General features: G+C 36.9%; 1 protein-coding gene across 3 annotated transcripts in view; it reads right to left on the reverse strand.

Annotated features, from left to right (window-relative positions):
* The window catches only part of PPP2R2A (protein phosphatase 2 regulatory subunit Balpha), an 85,391-nt gene that overhangs the window by 35,158 nt on the left and 37,715 nt on the right, over window positions 1-12,518 (reverse strand). For all 3 annotated transcript variants that reach the window (XM_042934517.1, XM_042934516.1, XM_042934519.1), the window contains one exon: window positions 1,163-1,260. In XM_042934517.1, the coding sequence (XP_042790451.1) occupies window positions 1,163-1,260 (98 nt within the window). The remainder of the gene's footprint in view (window positions 1-1,162; window positions 1,261-12,518) is intronic.

Raw genomic sequence — 12,518 nt, forward strand, 5'->3', positions numbered from 1 at the left:
AATAAATAAATAAATAAAAGGAGACATATTTAGTGTTTGTGCATCTTCTAATCAGACACTATTAATCATTTCTTTTAAAATTAAATTACCTACCTCACTGGGGTGTTGTGAGGATTAATTCATTAGTGTTTGTAAAGCACTTTGAGATCCTCAGGTCAAAGGCGCTATAGAAGTGCAAAGTAGTAGTATTATTACTAGATTCTTTGCTTATTTAAGGAACTTCACAATCCTTTAAAACCTAACTCTCTGTTATGATTGAGACATCTATTTGTAAAACCCTGCCATTTATGCACATTACTTTTAACTCTTTTTGGATATATAAACAGGGATAGGATGTTTCAAAACAGACGATTTTAAATAATGTCTAACTTTGATCTACGAATGGACAGAGAGAGTAAAGGAAAATCTAGTGTGACAAATTTTAACATAAAATTTTAGTGAGAAATCTTGTCAATCGGATTTAGAAGTGTGCCTAAGCTGTACCCAAAACAAAACAAAACCCACTTTAATCTCAAGAGTCTGCAATGAGAAATTCCTTTCTTCAAAGAGAAAAGGAAAACAATTTTCAAATCAACTAAGCTTGAAAAGGGGTACTGAGCTTATAAATTACATTACATGGGTATACATGCAATTGTCATTTAAAACAGTTTTATTTAAACCACAGTAACAGTATTAGTATGAACTGATGTCAAAATAACTCAACAGCTTTTTCTTTAAACTAGCCTCCCACCCCCAATTACGCAAAGCAAACTAAGCATTGAGAAGAGATCAAAGCAATTTTGCTTTACGGAGTTTTAAGAGAAAAAAAATGAGGGCCAAGGCTTCAAAACCAGTTAAAATCTTGAATTAACACCACTTCCCACTCCTTTCTCTAACCAAATCTAACAAAGCGCTGTGTTTTTATAGTCAAAACAACACACACACACACACACACACACACACACACAGACACAGACACACACACACACACACACACACACACACACACACACACACAAAGCTAAGAGAAGCAGAGCCATCTATCCATTGGGATATTCTGCTTGATAAACATTAAGGAAAAAAAAAAAAAGTCAAAATCCTCTGATGAAATACTCGAGTGCAATACAAGTTCTAGCCCCAAAAGCAAACTGAAATTTAGATATATTAAACTTTCAACACTTACCTCCTGCTCCTGCTGAAAGATGACGACTCTACCACCTTTATCTCCTGTTGCTAGTAATTCTCCAGAATGATTAAATTCTACTGTAGAAATTATATCTGCTGTATAATTGAAACAAAAACAAAGAAGAAATGATTTGAGTTTTTCTTTCCCAACTTACACAGAACTTAGCATGTTTTCCCTAACACATTCCAGGCCTACAGATGAACCTACCATCAGAAATAAGTAAATCTAAGGTTCTTTCATGAATATTTTAGTTCTCCAAAAACACATTCTCTCCAGAATAAATCAGTATGAATCTATTGTAACAGGAATACAAATTATACTTAAATACTAGTGGTTTACTGGTATTTCACTAAAATCATGAGTGTAATCAACAATTTGTGAAACATTTTATAATAGGACCATTAACCATTATAATAATTATCTTGATAATTTTCCTTCTTATATACTTTTGATAAGCTTCTTTATGCGAACCCAAAGGTGGCCTCTGGAACTAAGGCAGATATAACTAAAATGGGGGAAATTTTTAAATGTAAAAGTAACTTTAGATGAAATTTTAACAGTCATAAATCAATATTCAAATTATGGCCTCTCAAACAAAAGTCTGCAAACAGAACCCACACACATCAGGAACACTTTGTGCTATGCGCCGTCAATATGCACAGCTCTTCTTGTGGCTCCCAAACACCACACAGGCTACTAGAAGCAGTCCTTTTACACCCAAAGTCAGTGCTAATTTCACAGTAAATTCAAATAAAATTATAGGGTATTTCACTTGCTTACTGACACCAGAGTCATTTTTCTAAGGGAAAAAATCTAAGTTACAGAATTAGGTATTAAGATAAAGCAACTACACTGGAAAAATTCACCACTGTTACTAACAAGTTCTTCACTATAAGGCATTATGCCAAATTAGGAAAGATTTCATCATGTGCAATTTAAATAAACTTTTTTTTTTTACAAGAGAAAGGCCATTTTCTGACCTATATTAGCTCACTATCACAATTTAAGAATGTTGATTTGCTATAATAAAGAACACTATACATCTTCAATTTTAAAAATTACTGATCAACGTTATCTTTACTAATAACCTGTCCAACACTCCATTTTATAGTTTTCTTTTTAGTGATTTTTCCAAGAACAGCTTGATTTTGGAAAGCTTTCTTTGCTTCCTTCATTGTCTAGGTCCAAGGCACTTTACCTTTTTGGAATACTCTGAGAGCCTACTGAAAGTTACACGTGTCGTGCCAAAAAACTGCATGCTTAAGTGTACACAAAAATGTGCATGTAATTTCAGAAGGTGTGGACAGCACCCCACTTCCAGATTAAAAACCTTATCCCAGGGGTGCCTGGGTGGCTCAGTTGGTTGGGCGACCGACTTCGGCTCAGGTCATGATCTCACAGTTTGTGAGTTCGAGCCCCACGTCGGGGTCTGTGCTGACGGCTCAGAGCCTGGAGCCTACTTCAGATTCTGTTTCTCCCTCTCCCTACCCCTCCCATGCTCACGCTCTGTGTCTCTCTTGTCTCTCAATAATAAATCAATGTTAAAAAAAAATAAAAACAAAAAACAAAAAAAACCACCTCATCTCAGAAGCCCACCGTGGTCAGCGGTATCAGGAGGAAAAAATAAATTTAGTGTTCGTATATGTAACATAAAAGTGTGAAACTGAATATATCAGACTAATCTGTAAAGACAAACATAATTATTTAAAAAGCCATTCTATTTTGCTCATCAAGATTAAGTGTACTCTTAATCCCCTTCACCTATTTCATACATTCCCCCACCCACCTCCTCTCTGACATGCTTTAAGTGAGTATCCTCAGTTATTTTTTTTCTTTTTCAACAACATTTTTTACTTGAAGCATACTTAATACAGGGTTCTAAAATATATAAATATATACTTTAAAATATATGTATATATTTTTCTAATACATATATTCATATATAAATATGTACATATATATAAATATATACACATATATACATATATACGTGTGTGTATATATATAAAACATTCCATCCAAGAAAAACAGAATACACATTTTCTTCAAGTACACACAGGGGAATCCCCCAGTTAAATCACATAAAAAAGAGACCTAACGAATATGACAAATTTAAGAACCCTTGAATGATACCAAGTACATTTCCCAATCACAACGGCACAAAACTAAATATCAGCAATAAAACAAAGCTGGAAAAGCTACAATGTAATTATTAAATATTTAATATGTAAATATTAAACAACATACTGTCGCACAAGCAAGGAGCCAAATAAGAAATCACACATAAAAGCCATTCATTGGGTGCTCTGTATTCTGTAGTGAAGGTTTAAAACCATACAAGAGCCCTGCACTTAAAGTACATTAGGGTACACTTTGAGAGAGAAAATAAATAGAAGCTAACAATAGCAGACACAATATATGGAGTCACTTCTTACCTGAAGGTCAGGTTCTTTTTAAAATCAGGGAATAAGGTTAAAAACCATACATCATAAAAATTACCTTTAAATTCAAACCACTCAGACAAGCATCACTTTGGAGACGCAAATTCTTTCTCTTGTCAGTCCAGCTCAGCCAACTTCCCCCAGTGCATTGCTAGCTTATGGTTTCTTTAGCTAATGCACCAGATGAACTAGTTAATTTGCATACAAAGTCATGCTGCACCAAAAATACTTCTCTTTGACTCTCAACTTGGTGAAATGCTCACACCTAACACCAACACCAGATTCACTTTCCTGTTCACACAATGGAATAACAGGCAGAGTTGGCTCAGTATTTAAATTACTTCATCTTTTTCCCAAATTGTTGCGTTCACCTAAATTAAAGAAATTACAACTCTTGTTAGTTAGTGAGCTGTTATGGCTGTAACTTAATAAAGGATAAGTCAATGATCAGTATAATTAGCCTGACTAGCCTTCCTGCTGAGCACTGGAAAGCAAGAGGGACTTGCTGAAAGATGTGCTTAATTTCCAATGGGGGAGAAATCTTATCCTTCTAAAGTGACCTGGACAGGAGAAAAATCTAGAGATGATTAAGTCAACAGGGAGGTCATTATAATAGTACTGAAGAGATGTGGGATAGGAATGGTGGTGATAGGATTCTGTATCTATGTTATCCTCAGAAGACAGAACAAGAATCAAGTAATAAAACAGTAGGCTTTATTATAATACCCCAAGGTGCTAAAGATAGTACTGGTTATAGCTGGTTATAATGCAGTCACTGAATCTGTGACAGGGTGGGGAAGAAAAGAGAAGTGTGTCTGTGTGCATGTAAGAGAGAGAAGGGAGGAGGAAAAGAGAAGGGGAGGGAAGAAGAGAAACAGACTAGTGTTTTAGCGCCAACTGTAACAGGAATAAGGCGACATCTGTTCTTACAATGGTCACTTATCCCAGGAATGGCTATTTTACAACTAGAACTCCAAAGAAAGTGATGTCATAAATGCTTAATACTGAAGCAGCTTCACAGCAAGGGTACAAAATTTTAACAGGCACACTTGAGACAGGCCGAGGAATCCTAGAAACAAAACTAACCACCAGCCTATCAAAAAAAAAAGGGGCCAAGAACCAAAGATACTATATACCACAGAAGTCAACCCACTCTAAATCACTGAGGTAAATCACTGAGGAAGGAAAATATTGGGTGAAAGGCATACAACTTTCTCTATTTATACACACTTTATTATTATTATTTTTTAGCGTTTATTTTTGAGAGAGACAGAGTACAAGTGAGGGAGGGGCCAAGGAAGGGGGAGACACAGAATCTGAAGCAGGCTCCAGGCTCTGAACTGTGAGCACAGAGCCCAATGCGGGGCTCGAACTCATGAACTGTGAGATCGTGACCTGAGCCGAGGTCAGACGCTGTATCGACTGAGGCACCCAAGCACCCCTCAATTTATAGATATTCTTTAAAAAAAATTTTTTTTAATGTTTATTTATTTCTAAGACAGAGACAGAGCATGAGTGGGGGAGGGGCAGAGAGAGAGGGAGCCACAGAATCCAAAGCAGGCTCCAAGCTCCGAGCTGTCAGCACAGAGCCCAAAGCGGGGCTCGAACTCACAAACCGTGAGATCATGACCTGAGCCGAAGTCGGTCACTTAACAGAGTGAGCCACCCAGGTGCCCCCATTTATAGATATTCTTAATACATTGGTGTCTGTTATTTTTCATCTTGCTAAAAGCCAATGAATTAAGAGAAAATCTGAGAAACAGCCAACCAAGCCACTGCTTAGCTGAACAGTGTAAAGCAACAAACAACAAAAATCAAAGAACAAAAACTTCCTCTTTTAAGGGAAAAAAAAAAAAGATTATTTCCTATGGCCAATAAAATGTTACTTCACAATGAAAAAACTGTCCATGTTAATCTTTTTATAAGAACATCAGTCAGTTTGCCCTACTATGCCCGAAGTCAACACAGAGCAATTTTAGGCATAGATCGAATTCCAGGCAACAGCACTTAAAAGGCACAAATTTTTAGTAAGAAAACTTAATATACACAATGTTTTTGACTCATTAAATCTTATAAAATCAAGGATTAAAATGTATTCTATAAAATGGAATTCTCATTTCTTCCAACCCTTTCCTTTCTTTGTAAACCACTGGCAGCCAGGTTTCATTCTCGGAAGCTGAAATCACTGCTTTCTTCTGGGGGCAGAGTGGTGGTTGGTGGCAGTACGAGTGACAACAGTAGTATTACTGGTCTGTTTTTATTTCACCAGGCACAACATTTCTTGTTACCTGTCTTCCCTATTTCCTAAGTGGTATAATAAACAGAACAGGGTACAGCCAGAAAACTAGCAGATGGTATATATCAATAGTAGGAATTAACAAAAATTACTATGTATTAGGTGAGCAAATAATTATTAGCTCTGACATGTGGGTGAGGGTGAGAATGAGGGTTAGGGGTTAGTTTCTGCTTCTGGCCATGAGGGAGAGACTAAGACAATCTGGATGCATCCTCTTGCTGGGAAGGACTAGAAAACGGAACAAAAATGTTGTCGGACTGTGAACCCTTAGACAAGAGAAAGAAGTGAGTCATATTTAACGCCCTTTACTTTCTGGACAGGGCAGTCAGACAGACAGAGCAGCAATCTCACTTAGTTGTGGAGACAGAAACTGGGGGTTATGGAAAACAGAAATCAGGGGGAATTTGAAGCAGAGCACAGAAAGAGAGAGGACACTTGGGTTCTTTAATTGAATCTGAGCATTTGTGGTGACACTGCACAAGGCCTAGAAAAGAACCACTAGAAAGCTTTTGAGGGCTCAGAACTATTAGGGGATCCCTACCAGCTGGAGTAGAGAAACCTCATAATTAATGAAGCACCAAGTAAAGTCTTCAGAAGAGCATCACCTTAGTAAGTGGAACTACATCAACACAAAAGACTGAATTTGTCCTAACAAAGCTAAAAACAGACTTTGAAAGAATCAAATGTATCTCAAACAACTTAACTATGTGCTAGAACAAAACCCAATACTCAACAATGTAAATTCACAACGTTTGGCATCTAATCCAAAATCACCAGTTATGTAAAGCAGCAGCAATACGTGACCCATAACCAGAAGGACCCGAAATGACAAAAATGATGGAATTAAGGTCCTATCAGACAAGAACCTTAAAACAACTATTGTAAATATGCTCCAGAACACAGAATGAAGTATAAACATGTTGAGAAATGTAAGAGAAAAGACAAGGAACATCTAGAAATGAAAAATACACTACCTGAAATGAAGATACACTGGGTGGCATTAACCAACTAGATACTGCAGTAGGAAAGATCAAGAACTCAAAGGGCTATTATAGGGGGGAGGAAAAAAAAAAAAAGCAAGAGCAAAGCAGGAAAAAAGAACAAAGACCTGACTTGTAAGATAATATCAAGTGTTCTACCATGTGGATCACTGCAGTCCCAGAAAAAAAAAGGTGGAAAATACTGAAAAACAAAATAAAAAAGCCCTCCACCAATATGTAAATGTGAGCATGACGACACTCTATGTAGAATAATCACAATAGATCAGTTATAAATGCAGACTTATACAGGTATACAATAGTGGTAACTCAAAAAACATCAACAGCCTTGCACTGGTGATGTGACTGGAAAATCATGAAGAATTCTTTGTAAAATTCTAGTATTTCAAAGTACAATGTTCCCTTGATTTACATAGCACACATCAGTATATATATTAAACCCATGCAAAATACTATGTGATAAATAAAACAGATTTTAGGCTTAGAAAATATTAGTAAGTTTTTTCCAGCACCAAAAGCATTTGGCAGAATATTCTAAGTCATGCAGACCATGGGACGATTTTTTTTTGTTCAAGATTGTCCCGCAAACTGCCAAAGAGCTAGCACACTTGGCCCATGCCTAGTAAATGCCACTAATGCTTCCAACCACTGGTTAAATTAAGTAAAAAGAAATTCAGTATGACAGAGTTTATAATATGTATATAATGATAAAAAGTAAGCTAAAGACGTTAACAGCCATGAATCTTTCCACATATTTTTACTATATATATTTTAGGGTTTTAGAAATAAAGGAATTGACAAAAATTGTAACTACAGCAGAAGACTGACATCCCTCTCCATGCCTGACAGATCAAAAAAGGGAGAAGGGAAGAAGGGGGAGGGGAGGAGAAAGTATACACACTTGAAAGATCAAACTGATACACACATACAGAGAACTTTATACCAATACAGAAGAACATGTATCTTCCAAAGAGCTATGCAATTAAAAAACTCATACACTGAGCCACAGACAGTCCCTTAAAGAATTCTAATTTCAAATTTAAAGACCACATTCTCTAACCACAATAAAATTAGCTCAAGATTAAGAACCACTGATTCTAACTAACCACTTGATAATCTTACAACTCTAAGGCAAAAGATAAAAACCAGTATTGCAATAAAAATACTTAAAAAGATTTACAGGAACCTAAGTATGAAAATATTTGTTTTTTGTTTTTGTTAAAAAAATAATATAGTGATCATTTTAACCAACTTAAAGAATAAAAAACCTGAAATCCCATCACTAAGAGATAACCGTAGATAATAACTAAACAGTCTTTCAACAAACATGTGCAAACTGTAAAACAGGTAGAGATGTATTTATGTATACTATGATTTGTGTAAGATCTGCAATGGGATTTAACTCTTTTAATCACACAAACTGCTCTGTAAAAAAAAAGACAATCATCACTCTTAACCCCATTACTGACAGACTATGATTTTAGTATACATCCTTCCAAAGTTTGTCTATGTGTACCTTACATTCTCAGCACAAAAAAATAAAATCTATTTGTACTGAGAAAGAATGCTGCTTACATTATATCATGGAGATAAAAAAAAAAAAAGATATAAAGCATGTTTGATCTGATTTGTACACAACATAAATGAAAACAATCAGAGCATTATGGAATTTGTTTCCAAAGCTCAAGACAGGGAGGGAGACCAGGTTAACATGCCTATAACCATTACCGTAAGAGTAACATGAAAACCCTGACAACAGATGAATCTCTAAGTCATGAGTTATCACTACACGCTATTTGAATGACTAAAATTAGGGGCGCCTGGGTGGCTCAGTCGGTTGGGCATCCGACTTCAGCTCAGGTCACGATCTCGCGGTCCCTGAGTTCGAGCCCCGCGTCGGGCTCTGGGCTGATGGCTCGGAGCTTGGAGCCTGCTTCTGATTCTGTGTCTCCCTCTCTCTCTGCCCCTCCCCCGTTCATGCTCTGTCTCTCTCTGTCTCAAAAATAAATAAACGTTGAATGACTAAAATTAAAAAAAAAAAAAAAGATGACAATGCCTGATAAATAAATATCACCTTTCCTCTCCCCAATCCTTTACCCCTTCTGTATGTAGTCCATCGGGGGGAAAAATGTATATTAGATCTCTAGAGGGGTATAAATACATCAGAAGAAGCATATATATATAGATAATGAAAGAAAAATGTGACTTTTACACAATAACTAAAGACAAGTGGCTAAGAAAAATACCTGTATTTCCAAAAACAGCTCATACAACACGGGGAAGACCATTCACAGAAGAGCAATACTCGTAAAATATAATAAAATATCCACTCAAATTAATTTTTTTATTTATTTTTGAGAGAGAGGGAGAGAAAATATGAATATGAATGAATATGAGCAGGGGAGGGGCAGAGAGAGATGGGGAGACAGAATCTGAAGCAGGCTCCAGGCTCTGAGCTGTCAGCACAGAGCCCGATGTGGGGCTTGAACCCACAAACCACTAGATCATGACTTGAGCCAAAGTCTGATGCTTAACCAACTGAGACACCCAGGTGCCCCTCAAATTAATTTTTAAATAACACACCATTTTCTATCTCTTAATCTAGAGGAAAAATATAAATTGCTCTACCTGCACTGTAGAGAAGTATATCTTGTTATTTTGGAAAACTATTTCATAATTTATACCAACAGCCACAAAGCATTCATTCTCTTGGAACTTCATGTCAGTTCCAGAAATCATCCTACTGTAATAATCCAAAAATTTTATTTTACTTTAAATGTTTTAAATGTCTATTTACTTCTGAGAGAGAGAGAGGAAGAGAGAGCGAGCTGGGGAGGGGCAGAGAAAGAGGGAGACACAGAATCCAAAGCAAGTTCCAGGCTCTGAGCTGTCAGCACAGAGCCCGACACAGGGCTCAAACTCATGGACTGTGATGTGAGATCATGACCTGAGCTGAAGTCAGACACTGAACCGACTTGAGCCACCCAGGCGCCCCAATAATCCAAACATTAAAAAAAAAAAAAAAAGTATAAAGATGCTCACTGATGTCTAGACCATTAAAGAATAGAAGAATAAGAATACAAGGGAAACATCAGATGTTCTTATTTTGCCAATATCTTTTCACATTTTGCTCTAATTTTTCTTTAAATCCTCCTCCCTTTTCACACTTTCCCTTGGCCCTTCATTAACTACTAGGTAAAAACAGTAAGACACCTGGAGATGTAGTCTCAGCTCTGCTATTAATAATTCGACCTCGAGTGGGGCACCCGAGTGGCTCAGTCAGTTAAGTGTCCAACTCTTGATTTTTGGCTCAGGTTATGATCTCAAGGTTTGTGAGAGCGAGCCCCACATCAGGTTCTGCACTGACAGCCCGGAGCCTGCTTGGGGTTGTCTCTCTCTGCTCCTCCCCTGCACCTCCTCTCACTCACTCATTCACTCAAAATAAATAAATACACTTAAAAAAAATAATTCGACCATAAGTTAATTGTGAACTTCAAAACTGGCAATGAAATTTCATTTGCCAAGAAACACTGAAAGATGATTTCTCTCTTCAGAGAATTTATCTTTCACAGAGCATATAACACGTATTCAGACACTTCATACATTTAGGGGAGGAAGAAAACAGAATGATGGCTGGAGAAAAATAACGTGCTTTTATCAGGAAACTTCAAATATGGAAAATTAAAGACCTGTAAGACAACACGTCTGCAAAAACTGCGTTAACTCCACCCATGACCATGGATCTCTGTCAGGGACCTCACTCTGACAAAAATTGATCTCAGATTTATTTCTTTGTAACCTGGAATTCACAACAATAGTGACTTAATGAAAGTTACTTTCTGTAAGTTATAAGCCAATCAATGTGAAAACAGAATGGGACTGAAGCAATGAAGCATGATTCTGCTCTGCTCAACTCCCGCCGCTGCTACAGCAGGAAACTATGGTGCTGGATATGCTCGTATCGTTGGAAACTACTCACTACACTTCTATGAGATAGGGTCTTTCTCACTTTTATACATAAAAGTCACAAACTACTTAACTCCAAGTGATGATACATATACACATAGCAGAGAAGTTCTCCATTTTTCAAAACACCTGGGGAGTTTTCAAACATCACTGAACAAAAGCTACACAGCATAAGAATTAACTGAGCTGGATCTTTATTTTCCACAAATTAATTTTAGCCTAATTTTAGATTTACATTAAGAGTTGCAAAGACGGTATGGAGAGTTCCCATACACCTTCACCTTACATTGCTATGGTTTACCTGTCACAAATGAAGAACCAACACTGGAATATTAACTGAACTCCACACTTTATTCAGATTTCAGTCATCTTTCCCTAGTACCTTTTTTTCAGTTCCAGGATCCCATGTAGGATTCCATATTGTATTTAGTCATCTTGTCTCTAGCTTCCTCCGGTCTGTGACACTTTCTCTTCGGTGGTGACCTTGACAGTTTTGAAGAGTAATGGCCAGGTGCTTTACAGCATGTCCCTAAATTTGATATTGTTTTTCTCCTGGCCACACTGCCATTATGGCTTATTGGCAGGAAGATCACAGAGACGAAATGTCATTCTCACTACATCATGCGAAGTTACATCTTATCAATATGGACTTATTGATGATAACCTAGATTATCTGGCCATGATGCTGTCTGCCAGGTTTCTCCACTATAAAGTACCCGTCCCCCAGTAAGGTACTCTGGTAGGAAGTTATTAAGCGCAGCCTACATTTAAGGGATGGAGATATTAAGCACTACTGCCTTGAGGAGGAATATCTACATATTCAGAATTCTTCTCTAGGGGAAATTTGTCTTTTCTCTCCCACTTCTTTATTTAGTTATCAGTATGAACTCATATTTATTTATTTCATATTTTGGGTTATAATCATACTATGAAGTTTACTGTATTGTTCAAATTATTCCAGATTTGGCCATTGAGAGCATTCAGGTTGGCTCCTGGGTCCCTTTGTGGGATGTTCCCATCCTTCTGGGTTTTTTTTTTAAGCACTTCAGGAACTTTAAAAAAATGTAACTTTCATATATTCTGAATATTACCACAAATTAAACATGACTTCTAACTTCTTCATTCTATAGTTACACACTAAAGTTTAAGAACTGAACTTTCTCGGTGAGTTCTGAAGAGAAGAATAAACAATACTGGGAACAAAAGGAGTAAACACAGTAAAGGTCAGCACCATAACTAATTCTTATCCATGAAGTATCTGATCCAGAGGAAGATATCTGTGCTGAAACAGATTTCTCATTTGATCAACTGAGGTTCTAAAACTTAAATTGTATGTTAGCTTTCTTAGAAGTTTTAACATATGCCTGGCAACTTGAACCTCAGAATATTAATCTCCTGGTATTCACTGTTCTTTTCTTTTCAGATGTTGGAGAGGTAGGGATGAGAACACAGTGGGTATACTCATCACCTTTATCTCTGCTAAAGTCAAAATGTTCTGGCACACAATAGCACAGAAATTAATTCTCATTTTGATCTGATCTGCTTCAACACTCAGAGCTCCAAGCATGCTAATTTGAGGGTACCTGCGTGGCTCCGTTGGTTAAGCATCCAACTCTTGATTTTGGCTCAGGTCATGATCTCACAGTTGTGAG

This window comes from Panthera leo, chromosome B1 (assembly GCF_018350215.1).
Source record: "Panthera leo isolate Ple1 chromosome B1, P.leo_Ple1_pat1.1, whole genome shotgun sequence".
Taxonomy (NCBI): domain Eukaryota; kingdom Metazoa; phylum Chordata; class Mammalia; order Carnivora; family Felidae; genus Panthera; species Panthera leo.